Source organism: Halichoerus grypus, chromosome 6, assembly GCF_964656455.1.
Source record: "Halichoerus grypus chromosome 6, mHalGry1.hap1.1, whole genome shotgun sequence".
NCBI classification, from domain to species: domain Eukaryota; kingdom Metazoa; phylum Chordata; class Mammalia; order Carnivora; family Phocidae; genus Halichoerus; species Halichoerus grypus.
Window position 1 is genome coordinate 61538499 of NC_135717.1, and position 25436 is coordinate 61563934.

General features: G+C 36.2%; 1 protein-coding gene across 2 annotated transcripts in view; it reads left to right on the forward strand.

The window, feature by feature from the left end:
• ARMC3 (armadillo repeat containing 3) overlaps positions 1–25436 on the forward strand; it is an 89435-nt gene that overhangs the window by 14303 nt on the left and 49696 nt on the right. The window contains exons 3-8 of one of the 2 annotated variants that reach the window (XM_036092619.2): positions 2521–2638; positions 10337–10462; positions 15730–15798; positions 16037–16212; positions 17549–17743; positions 19908–20091. In XM_036092619.2, the coding sequence (XP_035948512.2) occupies positions 2521–2638; positions 10337–10462; positions 15730–15798; positions 16037–16212; positions 17549–17743; positions 19908–20091 (868 nt within the window). The remainder of the gene's footprint in view (positions 1–2520; positions 2639–10336; positions 10463–15729; positions 15799–16036; positions 16213–17548; positions 17744–19907; positions 20092–25436) is intronic. The other variant, XM_078075221.1, reaches the window with a different exon arrangement.

Here is a 25436-nt window from a genome sequence, read left to right on the forward strand (position 1 = left end):
TTATATATATAAATATACATATATATTCTCTTTATATAAAGTTTAAGAACAGGAAAAACTAATTGATGATTTTAAAAGTCACATAACGATGATCTTTCTGAGGATTTTTTGGAGGGGGAAGGAGTGTGAGGTGGAGATAGAAATGTTCTATATCTTAGATCTGAATTTGTATTCTGTAAGATCAAGTGGAAGAAATATGCACCAATATACAAAAAACAGAGTAGATTTTGCTTTTTAACCCAATCTGACAATCTTAATTAATGAAATCTATTGGCCCTATAGATGTTTATTTTGGTCATTGATATATTTGATTTTATTCCTATCATTTTAAGTTTAAGGTTTATTTTAAGTTTAAGATGTCTCTTTGCTATATTTTCATGTTGTGTCTCTTTTGTACTTTCTTCCCTTTTTCTAAATTGAACAACTTTCATTTGTTACCCTTTCCTTTTGATAATTTGGAACTTCTACTTATCTGTAGTCTATTAAACACATATTTAAGTCTGCTTTTTATATCAATGTAAAAAATAAGTTATAACTGGGCAATAATCTCATTCTCTTTACCAGAACAATCCTGTTTCCTTTACATGAGCTTTGTTGAAAAATTTCTAGAATTTTAATTCCAAGTCATTTTTAATTTTTTTCTCATAATGTGTCATCTTCAGAAATCCTTAAGAATTACATTGTGATTCACAACATCACTATCATTCAGCTTAACTATATATTTTATTGTATTTATTGATCTACTACTATTGTTTTTATATTTTGTCTTCCTCAGTTTTGACTGGAGCATTTGCCAAGTAATTTGTTTAAATATATAGTTAATATACTTGTTGACTTTAGGAGTGCCTGATGGTTTTCAAGCCTCAATCCCCAAATAGTTTCAGAAGTCCTCCCTTAAAATTTCTGTGGATTTCTGGGCCATTGTGCTCTTCTGATCAGTGTTGAAGCCAGTGTCTTTGCCATTGCTCTGGGCTCCGCTACAGGGGCCATCTTTTCTCACTGGTTCATGTCACTGGAAAACCACAAGTGCCACAAGCTTGGTGCATGTGGCAGACTTTTTTTTTTTTTTTAAGATTTTTTAATTTATTTATGAGAAAGAGAGAGAGCACAAGCAGGGGGAGTGGCTGAAGGAGAGGGAGAAGCAGACTCCCGTTGATCAGGGAGCCTGATGCAGGGCTCGATCCCCAAACCCTGAGATCATGACCTGTCGAAGGCAGATACTTAACCGACTGAGCCACCAGGCACCCCTGGCAGAATGTTAATGAAGTTTTATCTCCCCAGAAAGAGTCCAAGAGGCTTGAGAACAAACACTATGACTTTTTTAACTCTTAGAGTTTCTAGTATAGAGTAAGACATACACAAACAACAGCTTTAATTTGGATGTTAAATAATGCTGTCCTGAAATCCAACAGCCATTTCCCCTGCAAGGGGGATTTTTATCCCAGCTGTGCCCTTTTAGGTCATTGCTTACTGCTCTCTTTGTCTTCTTCACTCTCCCAACCTCACACAATTATGCTTCCTTACTTAGAGTAATCTGTCCCTCCATTCTCAGCCTGAAACTGAACACCAATTTTAATTATATCCCCAGACACAATAAGATGTCCATTTAGGAAGGGCCAACATAAAGAGCCAGCTAAAACTTTGAAATTCATTTTTTTCCTTTAACATAGCAGAACACCCTCCTTCACCAGTCTCTGGAAATGGAAGAAAAATGGTGTAATAATTTGTTTTCACCTTGACCGAAGAAAACCCATAGGAGCCATGAATTTGTTATTGTGCATTTTGCCTACCCATGAATTCTCAAGATCTCATAACACAATAGAGATCTTCCTAGAGCTCTATACTTTTTATTTACACTGTATTACCATTTTACCATTACCATAAAATCTGTTTCAGGTTTTATCCAATTTTACATTTTGTTATATGTGGTTTTCTCTTGCTTTTTAGTTATTTCACATATGTAATTTCTGCTTTCTCAGAAAGAATAGTTATTAGAAGCAAGTACTGATTATTAGGACTGTCAGGGCATCTAATATATACAGGTACTCAAGGATTCTTGTGTATCAACTAAGAATTATGCCAGTATATGTTATTTAATGATCATCTATTATGTGCCAGACAGTGTGCTAAGTGCATTACATATATGATTTCTAATCCTCTCCTTGATCCTTTGGGAAGAATAGGTATCATTATACACATTATACAGGAAAGGAAAACTGAAATTCTAGCAGCTTAAGTAACTTGTTTGATTCCACATGGCTAAGTTGAGAGACTAGGTCTGTCAGATTCAAAATGCTTTGCTCTTCCTGCCATTACCCCAGGAATTCCAAAGCCACCAATACTGGCAACTATCTATCAGTGATGTTTTTTAAATAAAAACTTTATAATGCACTTCATGGGCAGTGACCACATCCTTTTAGTATGATTATGTTCTCTTCAAGTTTCTAGACACCATTCATTTTTTACGTGTTTTTTAAAGCTCATATGTGAACTTGACGTTTTTTTCTCTCTACATTTCAGTTTGATCCATTAATGATTGAAAGCAAAGAAGCAGCAACTGTGGTGTTAATGCTTAATTCTCCGGAAGAAGAAATTTTGGCTAAAGCATGTGAAGCCATTTATAGATTTGCTTTAAAAGGTTTGGTTTTTTCAGTTTATTTTTCTATTTCATTAGTTTCTTAAAATATTTACTATGTAATAGGCCCTTTCTCCCTAGTCTTTAATTCACTTCTTGTCAGATGAATTCTTTCAGACAACCAGAATATCATGTAATGCATTACCTGAAACTAATATATCTCCCTAAGTGCCTATCTTAATCTTGAGGAGTAATTTAGTCACTGCATAGAATAGTCATGTTGAAGGTTTTATTGTTGTTTAAAAAATTTTAAGTCACAGGAGCTGCAAGAGCTCCCAGTGGTCAAAGCCGGAACAATTTGAGCAAGAAAATAAAGTAGTATTGGATTATAACCCAAAGTATAAATAAATATTTATGAGCCTATACTGATATAAATAAATACTTGAATAAATAAATAAATGGGAGAGAAAATACAAATCTCCCATGCAGAAGAATTCCAAATAATTTATGTACTCTGACCTGAAGGAGGCGGAATATAACTTTTCACTCTTTAGGTATGGGCTTTGCATAGTGACTTCTTTTCAAAGATTACAATATGGAAACAGGGAAAAAAGAGTAGGTTTATAGTGGAGAAACCTGACAAACACTATTCAGTCAGGTGCTCAAAATCAGCATCAACAGTGATAAGTCATAGTGATAATATGTGAACTTGACATGCTGTAATGAAAATGGCACTTCTGTTATTTTTCCCCAAAACTTATAACCCTGAAATCAGACAAGTTCCAAGTCAGGGACATTCTACAAATACGTCTAACCAGTACTCCTCAAAACTGTCACAGCTATCAAAAACAGGAGGAGTCTGAGAAACTCTCAGCCAAGAGGAGTTGAGGATATATGACTAAATGTCATAGGGGACCCTGGATAGGATCCTGGAACAGAGAAGGAACATTAGGCTAAAAGTAAGGAAATCTGAATAAACATGGACTTTAATTAATAGTAACATATTAATATTGGTTTATTAATTGTAACAAATGTACCACTAATGTAAAACGTTAATAACAGGGGAAAATGGGTATGGGATATATGGTAACTCTGTACTATCCTTGCAATTTTTCTGTAAAACTAAAACTGTTATAAAAAATAAAGTTTATTAAAACACTATACATGGTACAAGTTAGGTTCTCTTGCAAGGTTTATTCATAGAGGGTTTACAAACATAAATGACAATTATATTTTAGTTCATTCCAAGTGGTGATAAAAGTAGACTTTTATTATACTGTATAACATTTTAATTGAGAATACTGGAAGAGTTTAGTATAACTTGGTATTTTTAACAAAACCTTTTAAACTAAGAAGGGGGCAATTTGATTTTTAAGGAAATGATACTTTAAACATTGTTTTGGGACTTGTATGAGAAAACAACAAATCACTCAAGTAGCAAATGGTGAAATACTCACCTTGCTATATCACTCTAGTCATCATTGGGAATCCAGATAAAAACCAGAATCATTGCTTCTGGCAGGTATGGTTCATGAGTAATTGTGTAGAATTCTGGGCCAGATATCAGGGAGACACTGGATCATGCAGTTATGGCAACATGAGTCTCACTCAGCCATACAGAGTCATCAAATGCCATCTTTTTTAAATGACATGAGGTAAAGAAATAGGTGGGCATATATTTTATGTGAAGTCAATACAGAAATTACTGTAAGTCTGGTGTTTTATACTAGCAGTATTTTCTGACTGTGTTTTTAAGATAAATGATAGGACGTTGCCTTTTGGCCATGATGGACCAAGGGGTCAAATTTACTTTCCTGATTGAAACAACTAAGAAAACAAAAATCTATGAAATAACAGTGGGCAAAACACTTGATATTAGGCAATTAAGGACAGTGACCATTGAGAGATAGGAAATGAAGGAAATAAACTCTATGATTACCCCAGCTTATCAATTTCAGAGAATTTGCAGCCACATCACAGGAAGGGGTAACTTGTACAGAGCTTGGTGGACTCTGAGTTGAGAAGACAGATCTAAGAGTTCAGGGAGACAAAGGCAGCAAGAGTTTTCAGTAACAGAGAGGAAAGAGTTTCACAGAAAGAGAACTCAGGAGATAGGCAAAGGGTCCGACTCAAGTGTTCAGCTGAGTACTGATAAGGAGGTATATATATGGGAACTACTTGAAGTCAGACAAAGCACTTAACATGATCAGAGTTAACAGTGCCTGATGCTCACACAGGGCCACAAGTGGTGCCTGTTTCCATCAGCCAAACTTGAAAATCTCAAGATTCATGGAGAATTGTATAGAATACACAGAAGGGTCTTGCTTCAATAGTTAGAAATAATTAGCCCTAGATCGAGCTCTGTTCTAGTACTACCTAATAAATATTTAAAAAGCAAGACCTAAAGTGATCAAATTGTTTCCAGATAATTGTGTCCCAAAACAAATTTGAAGAATACAAAAATAACCATTTACCAACTAGGTAAAATTCACAATGTCTGGCATCCAATAAAAAATTACCAGGCATGAAAAGAAGCAGGAAAATATAACTCCTAATGAGGATATAAAATCATCAGTAAATAAAAACTGACAGAATATATGTGTAACTGGAGTCTTTGAAGAAGAAGAGAGAGGGACAGAAAAGGTATTAGGAGAAATGATGGCTCTGAATTTCCCCAATTTGACAAAAACTCTAAGCTTCCAGATCTAAGAGGCTCATAAAAACCCAAGCACAATGAATATGAAGAAAATTACACCAAGGTATAACAGAATCAAATTGTTTGAAAAGAGTGATAAAGAGAAGATCTTAAAAAGAAGCCAGGGGGAAAAGCACATTACATTCAGAGGAACAAAAATAAGGATGACCGTAGATTTATCATCACAAATGATGCAAGCAAGAAGTCAGTGGAGCAGCATCTTTAAAATACTGAAAGAAAAATAAAAACTTTAAACCTAGAATTTTATTCCCAGCAAAAATATCTTTCAACAACATAAGTGAGATAATGTCTCTTTCAGACATTCAAAAGCTGAAGTAGTTTATTGCAAGCAGACCCACACTACTAATTATAGTAAAGTAGGTCCTTCAGGAAGAAGGAAAATGATACCAGATGGAAATGTGGATCTACACAAAATAATAAAGATAGAACACTAGAAATGGTAACACAGAAAGTTTTTTCTCATTATTTAAATCACTTAAAAATCAAATTGGTTATCTTAAACAAAAATAGTAATCATTTACTGTGCAGAAACACTTGTAAAAATAAGATATATGACAACAACTGAACCAAGGTAGAAAGCAGAAAAATGGAAGTATATACTATTGTAAGGTTCTTGCACTATATGTGAAGTGCTCTATCCCGACTTGAAAGTAACTGTGATAAGGATGTATACTACAGACTTTAATACAACCACTAAAATAACAAAGAGTAATATCAAATAAGCCACCAAAGGAAATGAAATGGAATCATAAAAATAATATTCAATTCATACAAAGAAGGCAGAAATGAAAAAAAGGAAAAAAAGAATAATGAGACACACAAAAAACAAATAACAAGATGGTAGACTCAAACCTAATGTTATCAATAATCCAACTAAATGTAAATGGGCCGAGTACTCAATTAACAAGGAGATAGTTTTATAGTCTATAAAAAGCAAGACCAAACTACATGCTGCATCCAAGAAATGAACTTAGAATATAATGACACAAATAACTTGAAAGTAAAAGGATAAAAAAAAGATATATTAGCACTAATCAAAAGAAAGCTGGAGGGGCGCCATGGGTGGCTCTGATGGTTAAGCGTCTGCCTTCGGCTCAGGTCATGATCCCAGGATGCTGGGATCATGCCCCATGTCAGGCTCCTGGCTCAGTGGGGAGCCTGCTTCTCCCTCTCCCTGTCCCTCATGCTCTCTCTCTCTCTCTCTGTATCTCTGTGTCTCAAATGAATAAATAAAATCTTAAAAAAAAAAAAAAAGCTGGAGTGGCTATACTAATATCAGAATAATGAAGGAGTAGTATCAGATAAAAAAGCTCATTTTGTAATAATAAAAGAGTCAATTAATCAAGAAGCTATGAAAAATAAAATAAGATGAAAACAGAGAGGGAGGCAAACCATAAGAGATTCTTAACTATAGGAAACAAACTGAGGGTTGCTGGAGGGGAGGTGGGTGGAGGGATGGGGTAATTGGGTGATGGGCATTAAGGAGGACACTTGATGTAATGAGCACTGGGTGTTATATGCAACTGATGAATCATGAATTCTACCCCTGAAACTAATATTACAGTATGTGTTAACTAAATTGAATTTAAATAAAAGAAAAAAAGCTATGAAAAAACCTATAATGTCAGAGCTTCAAAATACATGAAGTTAGAAATGCAGGGAGAAATAAACATCCACAATTATAGCTGAGGACTTTAATAACCTTCTATTAATAAATGAAAGAACAAATGAATAGCAAATCTGTAAGAATATAAAAGATTTGAACAGCAATATAAATGAATTTAACCTAATTGATATTTAAAAGAACACTCCAAGCAGAATAGCATTCTTTTCAAATACAAACAGGACATTTATCAAAATAGGTGATATTCTGAGCCATAATACAAGCCTTAATAAATTTATTTTAAAAGAATTCCAATCATATAAAATATACGTCATACCACAATAGAATTAAATTGAAAATCACTTAACACAAAGGACTCTGGACAATCATTAAATAGAAAGTAACTACACACTTCTAAATAATCTGTCAGTGAAAGAATTCAAAAGGAAAATCAAAATTGAAAATGAAAACATAACATATAAAAATTTGTGGGATGCTACCAAAAGAGTATTTGGGTTAGCCAAAAGTTTCTTAGATATGACACTAAAACATAATCCATAAGAGGACAATTGATTGGATTTTATCAAATTTACCCTAAACACACACCTCACCAAAAAAGATACACAGATGGCAAATAAGCACGTGAAAAGACATTATATGTTATCAGGAAATTGCAAATTAAAGCAATAATGAAATATCACTACACACCTATTAGAATGGCTAAAATTCTAAACACTGACAACATAAAATGCTGGTGAAGATGTGGAACAACAGGGACTCTGATTCATCGCTGGTGGGAGTCCAAAATAGTACAGGTACTTTGGAAGATGATTTGCTAGTTTCTTAGAAAGCTAAACATAATCTTACACATTTCTCAAAACCTGTAGAATTGTACAGCACATATAGTGAACCATAATGTAGATTATCAACTCTAGTTAATAGTAATGTGTCAATATTGGTTCATCAATTGTAACAAATGTACCACACTAATGCATGATGTTAATAGTAAGAGAAATGGGGGAGGGAAGGGAGATGGAGTATATGAAAACTCTGTATTGTTTGTTCATTTTTTTAAAAGATTTATTTATTTGAGAGAGAGAGAGAGCATGAGCAGAGGCAGGGGGAAAGGCAGAGGGAGAGAGCCCAGAGCCCAACGCAATACTCGATCCCAGGACCCTGAGATTATGACCTGAGCTGAAATCCAGAGTCAGCTGCTTAACGGACTGAGCCACCCAGGCACCCCTGTTTATTTTTTAATAAACTTGAAACTGCTCAAAAAAAGTCTAGTAATTTTTTTAAAAGATACACTATAGACAACAAGAAAATTTTTGTTAATCATATATCTGATAAAAGATTTGTGTCCAGAATATATAAATAACTCTCAGAACTCAATAATAAAACAAAATTTAAAAATACATACGAGCAAGAGATTTGAACACACACTTCACCAAAGAGATATATGGATGGCATAAGTGTACCTTTTGCTCACCATCATTAGTTGTGAGGGAAATGCACATTAAAACCATGATGAAATACTACTTCACACCCTCTAAGATTACTATCATCAGAAAGATGGACAGATGTGTTGGTTAGGATGGGGAACTTCTGGAATTTTTGCATCCACTTTGGAACAGTTCGGCAGTTTCTCGAAAAGTTAAATGTACACCAACCATATATGATCCAGCCAAATCATGGTATATCCATATAATTGAATAGTAAATAACAATAAATAGGATGAACTCTGATACATGCTACAACGTGGATTAATCTCAAAATAATTAGACTGAGTGAGAAAACCAGGCAATAACGAATTCATACTGCGTGATTATATAAAGTTCTGGGAAATGCAAAATAACGTATAGTAATAGGAGGAAGAGATCACAAGGTGTCAAGAGGGCACTTTGGGGGGTATTAGATATGTTCTTCATGGTGGCACTTGGTTTCATGGGTGTTAAACACATGTCAAAACTTATCAAGTCGTTTTCTTTAAATATGTACAGTCTATTGTATGTCATCTCATTAAAGCTGTTAAAAAAGAATAAAAATAGATGTAAAAGATGACACAGGTTGTTAATTTTGCAAATCCTCTTCTGATCATAAAGTTATAATATATAGCATTATTTAAAAAAGAAGAAGAAGAAATATGTTTTAATGAAGAAATAATTCAAGTTAATAAAAGTAAATAAAAGTAATAAAAGTCTCAGAATGAAAATTTAAAGGAACTTTCAATTTTTATAACAATCTGATATATAAAATGTTTTTACTTAAGCATTAGTATCTTAAAATTTGTCTTAAATTAAGATTCATTTGACAAAATGTTTTCATCTAAGAAATTAAGTTTTAAATTTCCATAAAATGCAAATATTGGAAGATTTGAAAAGAAGTTTGTAAGAGTCAACAATGCGTATTTCAACATATTCTTACCAGGCGACAGATTTGACCATTTAGATCCAGGGCAATTCCATGCGCTCCACGAAGCTATAGTCCGTGTCTTATCAGAATGTGGACCTATAACTTAAAATATAAAATACTCTGATTTTATGAGAAAACTAAGGCAAGAAAAGTTAGAATGACTTTATTATACTCTCAAATTAATTTTGAAAGTGAAATCTGTATTTTCATTGCCTGTGAAATTGAAAAGCTGAAATTAATCAGGACCTAAGCATTATTCCTGACTTCGTAGAATGCTATCCTGCTCATCGAGATATGGACAAACTGCTTCTACAGTTAAGCAGGACTCTGGCCTTATCTGGCCTTCTGGTTCTGGGGCTTCTTGCCACAGCTAAGGAGTCCCCAGTGACCCCAGCCCTCCCCTCTGTGCGCATACCTTCATGCTAGCTGCAGGCATATCTTGCCTGACAAAATAGGAACTGTAACCCCGTTGGGTGAAAAATGAACCCCCTGAACTCACCCCACCATCCCACTTTAACTCAAAGTGGAGACTGTGTATGTTAATTAAGTCTTGTGATTAATTATGCCAATCCATGACTAGCACTATGCTAGGCACTGAGGATATGAGAGAATAGAACGGAAAGGGTGTCTGTCCTCATGAAAAATTAAAAGTTAGAGTGGAACAGGCAAAGTGTTCAAGGAGATCGCCAAGTGGTATGAAGAACGTAGACTAAAGAAGGATAAGAAAGGCTTGGATGTAGTGATAACATTAACATTACATAGGGTGGTCAGGGGAGACCCCTCTGAGCAGGTGCAGGGTGAGCTAAGAACTGAATGACAAGAGGAAGCCAGCTTTGTCGACAGCAGGAGGAAGGAGAACGGCTGTTGTCCAGGCTACCTGTGCTCTAAAGTTTATTCCGAGAGAAATATATGTGGAAGCAAAGAGGAATGTGAAAGGCAAATGGCAAATAAGAAATTAAAATGACACGAGGAAGAGTTTTGATGAGATTGATGCTATCCATGCATGATTTTATTTTACCTATGACATCAGGTGAAGAAAATAAAGCTACCCTCCTTGAACTTGGAGCTGTGGAACCCTTAACTAAACTGCTCACCCATGAAAACAAAATTGTAAGGAGAAATGCTACTATGATATTTGGAATCCTGACTTCTAACAGTAAGTGTCAACTTTTTAAAATTATCTAATAATCTCACATAATACATTATCTTTTTAAAATTTAATTTTAAGGGATTTGTTTGAATTTTATTTGAACTCACTTTAATGTTAACAAAAAGTTAAATGTGTATAATACAACAGATGTATGATTTCATATTTTAGGAGTTTTTTTTAAGTTTTATTTATTTATTTTAGAGAGAGAGCGCCAGCTGGTCGGGGGCGGGGAGGGGCAGAGGGAGAAGGAGAAAGAGGCAGAGAGGCAGACTCCCTGCTAAGCACAGAGCCAGATGCAGGGCTCCATCCCAGGATCCTGAGATCATGACCTAAGCCAAAACCAAGAGTCAGAGGCTAACCAGCTGAGCCACCAGGCACCCCAAGAGATATTTTTAAAATATAAAAATATGTGGAAATTTATCCATGCAAAAACTGTCAAAGTTGGTGATGTAGTATGTTCCAGTCTAACAAGTTGAAGGGCAATCATTGTCTCTTAAAATTAAAATAGATATTTTTCTTGAGTTAGCATAATATAATTTGTCTGCTTATATGTAAGCTACACTTCATATGTATGTCACAGTGAAAGTAGCCCAGGGTAAAGAGGTTTGATACATTTATTTTTTTTTTGAAACTGCAAAAAATATATTTTGCCAAAAATAATTTTAGACATGTTTTTATTTCTTAAATCAGACCCATTACTTGCTTGAATATTTTCATATATTTAATATGGCAGAATAATAGCATTAGTTAAAACGTGCTATTATGTCTGTTAGAATATCAGTTTGACCAAAACCATGGCAATAAAGGCAGTCCCTGACTAATGAACAGGATGTGTTTTCCATTTGAAAGTCATTTTCATGTTATAATGGTAGGTTTTTTGAGTTAGCCAACAAAAGCCTTCTGACTTTATAATAAAAAATGACATTCTTGGTAGAGACTGAATTCTAACATGAAACTCAGGCAGCTAGGAATAAACATGTCTCTCTCTCTCTCTCTCATGGCATGGGGCTAAAATTATCATATTTTCCCTCTCACCAGTCTCAGCAAAAACACAAGCAGTTTCCTCCCTCAGCTTCCGGCCCCCCCACTTCACTTTCCTGAATCCTGTGTGAGACAGGGTGGGCCGGGGGCGGGGGGGGGGGGGGTGGCGGCGTACTCCTTATTCCATGGCGACCATCAGGGACTGTGGCATTAGTCAGAGACAGGAAGATGGGAAGAGAAGGGCAAGGAGAGTTTTCTGTGGCATCTGTGCGATTTCAGCCTCAGCTGCAGAGATTGCATGAACAGCACCTGCAGTGTTGGGGGACAGATGGGGCTCCGTCAGGCAGCAACTGCCCCAGCTCGAACGGTGGCTGTTCTGTAAGGCAGGGGCTCGGCGGATGGCCGCAGGATGAAGACGGTTGTGGACAGAGGATGTTCCACCAACCCAGAATATGATACCAGTAGTCAACACTCACACAGCATTTACAATGTGCCAGGCACTGTTCTATATGCTATTTGTATATTGTCATTTAATGAGGTTGGTGCTATTATCGTTCCCTTTACACATCAGGCAACTGAGGTACAGAGCAGTTAAATGAGGTAGTAATCATTTGTCTTGTGGAACCCTCATGAATTTATCTCAGGGGCTGCCTGTATACTAATTCTGCCATATTGAATGAGCCTTATTGAATGTATTTATAACCAAAAAAAGAGAAAATTAAAAATTTTCTTATGTTTTATTCTGTTTATACACCACAGAATTTGAGAACCAGTGGTGCTTTGTAACACGTCTTTTGCAATTCCTGCAATTCCTCATTTTAAAAATAGGAACAAGCTCTGAAGGGATTAGGTTCCTGGCGCAGTCACGCAGGTGGTTGGTGGAAGAGATGAGATCAGAGCTAGAATTAGAACTGTAGCCTGTGGCTCCTGCGTAGGGGGCTTTCTATTCATCAGATCTTCTCCGATCCTTAACATTAGTGCACATACTAAGGTTCTCCTTCTAAGTGATTTTGGGGGAGAATGCAGCTCGTTTGGAAAGGAGAGTTATAATTGCCTGCGTATACTTATATTTTCTAATTTAAGGTCTAGGTTTCTCTGACTTTCTTTCCTGTTTACTTTTGTTCTTAATTTCTGTTACTCATTTTAATTGAGTATTTCCATCTTCCAATATGTGAGGAGTTTATAACCTGTGAAGCCCTCCAAATTGTTTGCAGAATTTTCCTGAGCAGGATTTCTATATTGAATTTCATGAGTTTCTAAAGGAGTCTGTGACCCCAAAATATTGAGAATTACTGTTGTGTTTGAGGCTAAATGCAGTGGCGCTCAGACCTGTCGAGCCACACCTACAGGCTGGCCAGGCTGTGACCAGTGCTAGACGAGAGTGCGGTCTGCAACGACGAACCATAACACTGGAAAGAGTTTTGCTGTCTTGGTGGTTTCCAGTGAGCGTTTGGGTCTTACATGTGATGAATGAACCTCCAAGAGCTTTCTTTTGATTCCATGAATTGGGTGGAAAAAATTAAGCCATTATTGGACTGAACTCCTTGTCTATTTGAACTACCTGATGACATGGATAAACACATGGCATCCCCAACTGCTTGTGGAGTTCCTTTTTTGTTAATACAGCCAATACATTAATAGCTAGTGGTTCACTTTGCATACATGTCCAAGGTGACATGGGATAAAATATGAGCACGTAGTTATTTGCCTAAATCAAAAGGCATGTTTCCGGACGCATATGTAAATAAATGTACCTCTGCTGCTGCATGGTTAAATCATCTTTGGGCTGTTTTTAAATAACTGATTTTTCTTTAGAAATTTGTATCTTTACATGACTTTCATGTATCCAGTGATGTCACTATGTTCATAGAGGATGATCCAACAGAATGTTCCAGTAGAATGCCAGGTGCTAAAAGGATTGCTATGAGAGCAAACAAATCTTACTTTTTCTTCCTTGTCTTTTTTTCTGAAGTTACTGAGTTACATGCCCTTGCCAAGCCTGGGTCCTTCAAGACAGGCACTTAAATTACTTTGTTAAACCTTTTTATCAAAATGGAGCTGCTGTCTCCTTTTACCTGCCAGTTTGTATTTAGTTTGATGAGGCCATATAACAGAGACTCATTTAATGAAGTCAGCTAAAGAGAGCGTTCATCATGATCCTCGAAGCTCAGACTTTACATTACTTATGGCAATCTGAAGAGCTTGCCATCTTAAGAAATGGTTGATGTAAAAGAGTATACCGGGTCAAAAATAAATTAGATGGTCAATACTATGCAACCAAAACCTGTAAATAAGAATGCAATGAAAACAGATCACTTGAAGGTGCCCCAGGAAGTGAAGGTGCCGGCAGTTCTGGAACAATCTAAAATTGTAGGTGTCACACTGTTTAGCGAGAATGGGTTTATGTGGACCAACCACAAGTCAGTTTCTACTCAGCTGCCATATATGGGAGTCTGTTGAGAGAGAAGGGGACAGAGAGCAATATTGTTTTTAAAGTGTTGAAAATAGCTGCTTATCCCTTATTTTTATTATTTTTACTGATTTAACTGTGGGGGGGCAATTTGGTGTCAAAAAGCAGAATAACAAATTGATCAGGTATGCCACCGATTTATAAGAACTGTCAGTGAAGCTGAATCATCCAGTGAGCCAAGAGAAAATGGTTTAGTGGATAGATCTACTAGATGTATCACATTTGGCTAAATTCATATCAAGAAGGGCCTTTCACGGCACAGAAAATCCTCTGATGAGAACTTTGGACTTGTCAGGACAGACCAAGGGGTGATGGCACATACAGATGCAACAAGCTGGCTTCTCCCTGTAGGAGCAGGTCCTTCCTGCAGAGAAGAGGAGCAGAGAGCACATGGAGCATGAATGTTCCCGACATATTATTTTGTATATCGAATGGAGAATGAACTTAGATATCGAAAAGGCCAGAAATATTTTGCGTCAAGCATGTAAAAATAGACTGGTATGGCCTTCTCATTTTGAAAAATAGAGCCTGGACTCCTCACAGTGAGAAGAGAATAGAAACAGCTCTTCCAGAGGGTACCCATTCATATAGTTCGCCAAAACACCTGGAAGGATCTGAGTATTATGCCTTAACTTGGTTAATTCCCTGTCAAGGTGATACTGCTGTTTTTTGAACAAATGTTGACTGAAAACTAATGTCCTCCACTTTGGGACACTATACTTTCCAGAAGCTCTACTATTCTTTTGTACTTCAAGCTTACTCACATACATAGAGCTAGCTGTAAAGTTGCTGGCCCTCTTTAGCCATTTTGAACAGAAACAGAGAGCAGAAGTTTTGGTGGCTTGAAAGTCAAGTATACCCAGTGGTTAATGAGGAAAAATTCATCCAGAGACCATCCGCCTTAGCTGCTGCAGAGCGAAATTTTCCAAAATTCTGGTAATGCTAATTTTGGCTTACAAGTAAAAATAATTGACCAAGAAGAGAAACTACAAAAACTAAATTCATACCTATGCCTTATTTCTCAGAAAACAGGGGTTAAGGACGGCAGGAGAGAAGTAGGGGCAAACCTGCCTGGACTTAGTCTCACATAAATAATATAAAAGTGAACTTTAAAAAAAATCAGTATACTTATCTTTTATCATTTTTGGCATCTCTGATAAGAAAATGGAATGCAAACAAGTTATATTCATCGAAAAGCCTGGGGATAATTCTCATGTGCATTCTGTACAAGTTTTATTAAAATCAAAATTTAAAAATACCCTTCCCAACAAAGCAACACAACAAAGAGTTTCTACTATATAATAAACAAATGTAGGGCACAGTAACTTGAATTTACTGATTATGTTCTAGGCATATTTTGCATTTTTCTGGTGTTTTGGAAGGTAGTATAGCTCAGTGATCAAGGAGCAGAAGCCAGAGTCTGTCTAGGGGCAGATAGACCTGGGCAAGCCACCTGGTCCCACCGTTCACTTGCTGTGTGATTTTGAGCTTCAGTTTCCTTTTTTTAATGTTTTTTTTTTTTTTAGATTTTATTTATGTGAGAGAGAGAGAGAGAGCACAAGAGGGGGGAGGGTCAGAGGGAGAAGCAAACTCCCTGCTGAGCAGGGAGCCCTATGCGGAACTCGATCCCGGGGCTCCGGGATCATGACCTGAGCCGAAGGCAGTCGTTTAACCAACTGAGCCACCCAGGTGCCCCGAGCCTCAATTTCTTTATCTGTAAAATTAGGTAATAATAAAGCCTACCTCATAAGGGACTATTTCAACAACATCACCATTATTATTATTATTAATAAACATTAATATTCTGTGTCTCCTTTTGTAGATGACATAAAAAAATTGTTAAGGGAGTTAGATGTCATGAATTCTGTCATTGCTCAGCTTGCTCCAGAAGGTAACTTTCCATCGTACATCTGTTTCAAAAGCGGGGCTGGTTTATTTTTCACATTGGGTTAAACTACTCATCGAAAATAGTTTATGTAGTATCAGTTGTGAATTGTCATTAAAATCTCTCAAACCAAGATGGGCTCCAACCAAGTAAGATTTGTGAAGCTTTGGTTTTCAAAACATGTTTTAAAGTAATGTTTGAGTAAGCCTTTTGCATACTTGTGTTGTTTATCTCTGATGCGCAGAGGAAGTGGTTATCCATGAGTTTGCCAGTCTTTGCCTGGCAAACATGTCTGCAGAGTATACCGGCAAAGTGCAAATATTTGAGCATGGTGGCTTAGAGCCACTCATCAGACTGCTGGCCAGCCCAGACCCTGACGTGAAGAAGAACTCTACTGAGTGCATTTACAACTTGGTCCAGGTGAGGGTAATTTCTAAAAGTGTATTTTGATCATAGCTATTTATAGAATTTATTTCAGGATTGCTTTGCTATTTAGGGTCTTTTGTGGTTCCATACAAATTTTAGGATTGTTTGTTCTACCTCTGTGAAAAATGCTGTTGGTCTTTTGATAGGGATTGTATTAAATGTGTAGATTGTTTTGGGTAGTATAGACTTTGTTCTTCCAATCCATGAGTATGGGATGTCTTTCCTTTTCTTTATGTCCTCTTCAATTTCTTTCAGTGTTTTATACTTTCCAGAGTACAGGTCTATGAAAGGGCATTTTAGAAGTGTATTTAAATTTTGAAAGAATAGAATGGCTTGCAAATTAAAGCAGGATTATACTAGATGAATGTATTTCTTCTGCAAGAGGATATCTAATATATTGAACCAAGTTTGACTCAGGCAGTTATTTATTGACCTAACCAATGTCCAAATAAGGTCACATTTTGAGGGTTAGGACTTCCAACTTATATTTTGGAAGGGACACAATTCAACCTATAACAAATAGCAACCCACAATTTTTATATCTGTAGGAAGCATTCATTGAAGAATGGATAGAGAAACCTAAGTTGTTAGTAGGGTTTTTCCACCTTTAATACTATTTTATATTTATGATGTTTTGATTTTAAGTGTCATGATTTAGCAGTCAGAGTTCAGGGGCTTTTCATGACTTTTTGCTCTGTTTTGTCCATTGCCGACCCCCAACTAGCCCTCTCCCCACCACTCACACACACAAAATTATAGACACACACTGTGGAGCAACTCATCTAGACTCTAATGACCCCTTGATATTCTAAATGTCTTAAATAAAGGTCATGTGTCTGAACTAAACCTGATAAAAATTTGTGTGCACAGGGTCTGCCAACAGCATTGAGTGCATGTAAGCATTTCATAAACATTCCATTCGAATAAAGATAATAAGGAATTGATGCCATCATTTCATTTTATCAAATACTATTTGAAACAAGGTACAGAGTGTGAAAAGAATTTGATTATGCACAGATTTATTGCAATGCTATTTGTAATAAAAGGAATTTGCCAGATAATAAAGAAACAGTAGAAACTGCAGAAGTCATAGATCACATCTATTTCCTGTTATTGACAATGTCTGCAGAGTTAAAATGAATATTTAGGTGTTGTCAGTTGAAGGTTTGCTTATTTTTTGTGTGAGGTATTTTGGAAGGGAATCTGGAATAAAAGATGGGAAATTTATAACTTATAATGTCCTTTGTTAGAAGATAGAGTTTTCCATTCTTGAGACTAACTGTATTTTGCTTTAAAAGTTACTTATTTGATCATTTGTATTTCATGGCAGGATTTTCAGTGTCGAGCTACAATTCAAGAACTAAATGCAGTCCCCCCTTTATTAGATCTCTTGAAGTCAGAATATCCAATTATTCAGTTGTTGGCTCTCAAAACCTTAGGTGTTATTACAAATGATAAGGAGGCACGGGCAATGCTAAGGGACAACCAAGGAATGGACCACCTTATTAAAATCCTAGAAACTAAGGTATTTATAACTTTCATTCAACTCTCTACAAGGAAATGTATCTCTTCTAAATGTTGTTATAAAATATGAATTAAAGAATATTTTAAAAAATGAAATTTTAATATATTTAGGCATAGTACTAAGTATAATGGACTAATTTGCTTATTGCTACATTGTTTATCAGCATGATTAAATCAGATTAATGATAGAGCCATTATAAAATAATTTTTTTAATCTTCTGGTTTAGAATTTTAAGATTTTTAAATTCTTGTTTAGGATCTTGTTTATGATTTCCCGAAATACCTAGAATTAGTCTTTTAAGCTTTATCGGCCATAGTTTTCTCAAAGGAAAAATAAGAAGAGTGATTTACTCCTCATTGTGGAGAGTAATCTGCTTTACTCAGTCTATTGACTTAAATATTATTTTCATCCAAAGAAATACTTTCACAGAAACATCTAGAATAATGTTTGACCAAATATCTGGATACCATGGCCTAGCCAAGTTAAAACATGAAAATTAATCATCATAAGTCCATCACTTATAAATTTGGCACTCATACACATCTCCTTAAATCATACCCAGTCTCCAAATAAAGGCAGTAGCAAGGTCCTACTTCTGCCTGGAATGATATAACTATCCTGTGTACAACCAAAACATACTAACCCTTTCTCCAGAAAAGGATGTAATGATATTTACTCTTCTCCTTGATATCCTGTAACTTAAATACTATGATATAAAATTAATGCTAATTTTTAAAGTTAGTACATCTTATGTTACCTAAGGGGATAAGAGAGGGGGAAAAAACAACGATATTTCATAATACACACATACACACTTATTTATAACAAAATAAGGAAGAAATACTCATGGCAGTTACAACCCTTTTGTCTATAGGTGGCCACATGGTGGTAGTTGGTATTTATAACTAACTTTCCTCCAATACACATTCCATATTCCCTTTGCCCTCAGCAAGTACTTTAGCTGGATGTGATTCTTTACCTGGTAGGGTGATCCATGTCTTCATTCCTGAGGGTCTGGGCCATTAGTAGTCCTGCCTGGATTCGGTAATTGTAGTTTTCCATTGACCTTAATCACAAGGCGTAGTAATACTAACAGACACCCTAAGGACTTCCTATATTCTAGATATAGTCTTCTTACCTCTACTGTGGAGTAGCAGTCCAATTTCCCATTGGTAACTGGGATCAGTCACCCCAGCAGGACTGTAACTCCCTTCTTTGCCTGCCTTAGAGGCATGGGGAGGCCAAAGTGGCTGGGTGGCAGTTTTAACTTCCAGTACAGTGGAAACATTGTTGTGTCTTTTGGTGGAAGCATTCTCCCCTTTGGAACTAAGACCTCTAGGCCAGCAGAGCATAAGGTCTGGGAGGCAGGAAGCAAAAATGTTGCTAATGGGTCCCTAGGGGTAATCATGAGTGCTGCCACACACATTTCCACCCCTTGATTCCGGGACTCGCCATCACTGGCTATGGGAGAAACGGCACCATATATTGGATGCTGATTCAGAACATAATAACCTCGTGGAGAACCTTGCCCAGGCCCCTGCAAGGTATTGCCACTTTGCTGACACGGTAACTAAGTCTTCAAAAGGCCATTCTGTCAAGCCAGCTGCTTCAGGATGGCGGGCATCATGGTAAGACAGGGAATTCCATGAGCATCCTGCCTGTGTTCCTCTCACTTTAAGGATTCCCACTTTAAATATCTCGCTCTTCGGGTAAGGCTGCAGTTTTCCACAGCGATGGGGATTCGGGAGATTCCTCAGGCAAGAGGGCCACAAACTTATAATACTTCCTCTACCAGTAGGAGATTTTAAGGAATACACTTTCCTTCAGCTTCTGTCTGCTTTTTCAAAGAATATTTTCTTCAGATTTTAAAATTGTTATTGGTAGGAGGTTGTATGAGCAACTTCACTTGGCTACCATTACTGGAAATGTCCAGTAATTATCTTTTATCTGTGGAACATTTTGGAGTAGGCGAAACAAGAAGAGATGGGGCAAATTGTGAGGGAGAGCGATGTTATGATCATAAACAAAACTGTTTCCTTGGACATCTGTCACAACAAAGTTAACAGCAGTACATTCTGACTGACCTTTGTCTTATAGTAAAATTTGGGAAGTATCAATCTCTTTTAGTACAATTTTCTAAAGTTGTGTTTGCTTTTATTATTAGGAATTGAATGACCTTCATATAGAAACACTTTCCGTGATAGCAAATTGCCTTGAAGATATGGATACTTTGGTGCTCTTTCAGCAGACAGGGGGTCTTAAGAAGCTCCTCTCATTTGCAGAAAACTCTGCAATTCCTGATATTCAGAAGAACGCAGCAAAAGCAATAACTAAAGCAGCTTATGATCGTATGTCTCATTTTATATAAACTAAGCACACATACTTCCTCTTTTATTCTTGATTTTGATTAGTACTAACAAGCACTGGAGTATTTGTCTGCTTTTAAATGGTCATCTGAGAATAGTGCCATATTTGCTATTTGGGGCCAACATTCATCCTAATGCCAATGAGTAAAAGTAGAGATTGCTTTGTCAGGGATATAATAAACTCTATGATTTAATTGTGTTTTTTTAAGCAATTCATTCATAAATTAAGTTTTTAAGCCTTTATTTCTCTTGATTTTGAAATTTTACAGAATCCATACATTGTTTGTGATCCTGAAAATGTTGTTTCAATATGGAATGATATCTATACAGTAATTTCAACTTCAGCCGGAGACTAGCAGTGCCATGTGATATAGCTGTGAAAAATAATATGCTCATACTATATACATAATACAATTTTCATTTCAGTGGCAAGCTATGTTGACATAAATCTGTAAAATATGAGAGATTAATTATATCACAAGCACTGAAGATGAAATTATAGTTCTAATTTATGTATATTTGGAGTATTTTATTTAATAAAAGAAGTGATTTTATTTTCCCCCTTCCACATCACTCCTCTTATAAATGATGACAGTTTTGACTAGTTTAAGTGATTTATATTCTAAACATATATACTCACATCTGTATATATGTCTGTGTATATATTATGGGAAACATTTCCTTCTCAATCCATACTGATTTCTTCAAGGCAGAGTTTTATTGCAGTAAGTCGAGTTTCACCATCCAGCACATAGTTAACATAGAGGGAACTTGCCAAATCTAGACAGGCTATAAAATTTAAGTTTTTAATACTGGAAAAAGTTGCTTGATTCAGTATTCTGTCATATGGAATTTAGACCTTATCAAACCTGATCAGTTCTGTTTTCCAACTTTCTCAGGACTTCTTAGCTATTTGAGACCAAAAGAAAGGGCAATGGCAAGACACGGACAATATCAGACCTAAAATTTTTGCAATTTCTCTTTTGTCTAGTGTGGCTGGACCATTTCAAGATGGTCGCAGCCCCTCTTGGGATAGTGAGTTTCATTACTCATCATGTGACGTAGCAGTGGGAAGAGCACTGGGTGGAGAGTCCCTGGTGGTCCAGTTCTACTGCTAGTCCCACTACTGGCACTGAGATGACCTAGGTTGTGACTATGAGTGAACCACAGCCTCTCTGGACCTATTTATTAATGATTTATTGAGCCCCCACTCTGTGTCAATAAACCCAGAACAGGCAAGGAAACAGGTGATCACACTGTAATGTTAAATGAGCTTGATGATAGAAGAACAGGATCACTTGGGGGGGCCACCTAATGTCAACTTGGATCAGATAGATCTTCCTGACATAGGTGATTTACAAGCTAGGACCTGAAGTAAATAATAGAAATTGGCTGGGCAAAGAAGGTCGTGGTGGGATGGGGAAGGATCACCAGAGCTCAAAGGAGAAGGAACGGTGTATAAAGGCCAGAGGAGAGACAGAGCATGGTAAATTCCAGAACTGAAAATTTTCAGAATGGCTCATGAATATAATGCAGCAGAAAACTGAAAATGAAGGCTATAGAAGTAATGAGGAGCCAGATGCTAATGGGTGATAGAGGCCAAGTTAAGGACTTTGGACCTTATTTTGATGGCAACAAAGAGCCACTGAAGTGGCTTAGAAAGATGAGGGACTATTACAGATATTTTTTAAAGAAAGAAGCCTCTTGCTGCAAAGTGGAGGAGAGATTAGAAGTGTGCAGGACCAGACCCAGAAAAGACCAGGAAGGGGATTGCTGTGGTAATCTAGGTGGAAGGTGGAAGTATCCAGAAACAGACATTTGCAAGGAGGACCACCAGCACAGTGCTTGGCACATTGGGAGGGCCCATAAGTGTTTGTTGACTGACTACATGGGTTGGAGGAGGAAGAAGGCGATGTCAAGGATAAGGCCAGGTTTCTGGCTGGGACGGCTGGAGGTAGAATGGTGCCATTCACTGAAATGGGGAACTCAAGAAGAGGAGCTGGTTTTGATGAAAGGAAAGGAAATGAGTTCTATTCTTTCAAAAATGGTGGTAAAAGGGGTGCCTGGCTGGCTCAGTTGGTGGAGCATTGCAACTCTTGATCCTCAGGGTCATGAGTTTGAGCCCCATGTTGGGTGTAGAGATTATAAATAAACTTTAAAATAAATAAATACATTAATTAATTAATTAATAGAAATTATGGTAAAACACACATAGTATTAAGTTTACCGTCTTAACCAATTTTAAGCTCAGTGGCATTGAAGTACATTCACGTTTTTGTGCTACCATCGCCAACATCCGTCTCCAGAACTCTTTTCATCTTGCCAAAGAGACACCCTGTACCTGTGGAACAACGAACTCCCCATTTCTCCCTCCTTGCAGTCCCTGACAGCCACCATCCTCTCTGTCTCTATGATTTTGACTATTTTAAGTCCTTATATAGGTGGAACCATACAATATTTGTCCTTTTGTGACTAGCTTGTTTCACTTTGCGTGACTTATTCTCAGGTCCATCCATGTTCTAGCGTACCTCAGAATTTCCTTCCTTTTTAAGGCTGACTAGTGTTCCATAGTATCGTATATATCACATTTTGTTGATCTATTTGTCTATTAATGGACACTTGGGTTGCTTCCACTTTTTGGCTACTGTGAATAATGCTGCTATGAACATGCATATACAAATAGCTTTTCAAGACCCTGCATTCAGTTCTTTGGTTATACTGACTGGACTTGTTGGATCATATGGTAATTCTGTGTTAAATATGTTGAGGAGCTGACATAACGTTTTCCTAGCAGCTGCACCATTTTACATTCCCATCAACAGGACACAAGGGTTCCAATTTCTCTACATTCTCACCAATACTTGCTATTTGTTTATTTAGTTAGTTAGTCAATAGCCATGCTAATGAGTATGAGGTGGTATTTCATTGTGTTTTGGTTTGTACTTCTCTAATGATTAGTGATGTTGAGCATTTTTTCCATGATCTATTGTCCATTTGTTTCTCTTCTTTGGAAAAAATATCTACTTAAATCCTTTGCCCATTTTTTAACCAGGTTGGTTTTTTTTGTTTGTTTGTTGTTGTTGTTGTTGTTGTTGTTATTGAGTTGTAGGAGTTCTTTATACTGTGGGTAGTAACTCCTTATCAGATGTATGATTTGCAAATATTTTCCCCCATTCCATGGGTTGCCTTTTCACTCTATTGATTGTGTCCTTTGATGCAGTTTTTAATTCTGATGTAATCCAATTTATTTTTTCTTTTGTTTCCTGTACTTTTGGTGTTATATCCAAAAAATCATTAACAAATCTGACATCAGGAAAATTTTCCCGTTTTTGTCTAAGCATTTTATAGTTTTATCTCTAATGTTTAGGTCTTTGATCCATTTTGAGTTGTTTTTGTATATGGTGTAAGTTAAGGATCCAACTTCCTTCTTTTGCAAGTGGAAATCCAGTTTCCTAGCACCATTTGTTGAAATCCATTCTTTATTTGTAATACAAAGAAACTCAACCAGATAGTCTTTAAATTCCATCTGGCACTTTATGTTTTATGAATCTACTTCCTTATGTTAGTTCTAAAATGACTATATTCCAGTTCCAAATTGTGTCTCCTCACTATTTTAGAATCAAATGACTAAATCTGTATTTATTACATCTATGTCATTTGTGATTTTTTTTCATGTTCCCTTTAACCACCGTTTCTCCAGACTGAAGAATCTATATTTTACTTAGTCTTTCCCCATATGTCACGTCTGTAGGCTATCCTATAATCATCCTCTTACTTTTTCTGGACTTTCTCTTGTTCACAATACCCTCTTTGAAGTAGGGTGATATGTATTATGAACAGCATTTTAAAAACATGCACCGTCATTTTATGTAATATAAAGATTTGGTTATCTTATGATTATTTTCAATTTCAGTTTTATGAAGCAAGTATCTTAATCAGCCTTTTGACCATGTCAGCAAACTGAGCCAACACTTCGAGGGAAAGACCTACAGTGAACCCCAGATCCCATTTCTCCATCAGGACCCAGAGTTCAAAGTCTTCCATTTTAAATTCTAACATTTTTTGATTTGTAGTTAAAAAAATGCAAATTTTGCTTTGGAAATAATATTGCATTTTCACTGAGGTCTAAGAAATAATCAGTGTATACTAGTCTTCTATGAAATCTTGAAAAGGTATGTTCTTTGCTTACTACTTAACAAATATTTATTCTATGCATGCTATATGCAAGGCACTATTCTAGAAGATAAAGGTAAGCAATGAATAAAATAAGTGGATAAATATTTGTTGAATAGAAAAAAGATGTATTTCCAGTGGAATGTAGAGTTTGATATTTGCCTTTTAGCTCAGCTTTCTAAATTACATTGTACAGTTTTTGTCATCCTTATTTTTTATCTATTCTTTGATCTATCACAGAAGAAGAGTGGTATGTTAGAAGTTTCTCACTATGTTATTTCTGTTGATTTTTTCTTGTAATTTTATTTTAACTAACTGCTTTATTTAATGTTATTTTATATCCATTATTGATTTTTTTAAAAAAACTCATTTAATTGATTTTTAGCTTTAAATTCTAATTTGATATTAAGATTGCCATTTATCATCAGATATGGTCTTGGCAAAAACCAGCTCTGTAATCTCCAGATAGTTTAAATAAAGAGACAAATGAAGGGACTACTTTCCAAAGTACAGTTACGGTTAAGGGAACAAACAATGGATGGTGAGATCCCCACAGATTAGCAATATCTTATCTCCATCCCTTAACCTTAAGCATGTGACTTCTGCTTCTACCATTCTGCCAAAATAGTCCTTGTAGAATTTGGCATTAACTTCCCAGCTCCTAAATCTTACAGACATGTCATTTAGCTGATTATTCTCTTCTATTTATTTATTTACCTCCTTATGCTGTTTACATAGCCAGATCAACAATAACCACCTCCTCTTCCCTGCCTCCATTCTATACTGTGCTTTATTTTCAACCCCTAAATATTTCTTGTCTACCCCTTCTTATATCAACTCTTGCCTGCCTTGACTTCTCTCTGCCAGACCTAGCCAGATCTATCATGCTTTATTTTATATTAATTAGTAACAATGGTAAACTCTAAAAACTTAACAAGGATTCACAAAGTTATCTCCTAATATTTCTGTATTGAAAATACATAGTTGTGAATTTTCAAAATAATTTTCCACAGTTAGAAAATCCTAGCAGAGAGCACAGGCAGTAATTTCTCTGACATAGGCCGTAGCAACATTTTTCTGGATATGTCTCCTGAGGCAAGGAAAACAAAAGCAAAAATAAACTATTGGGACTACCTCAAAATAGAAAGCTTCTG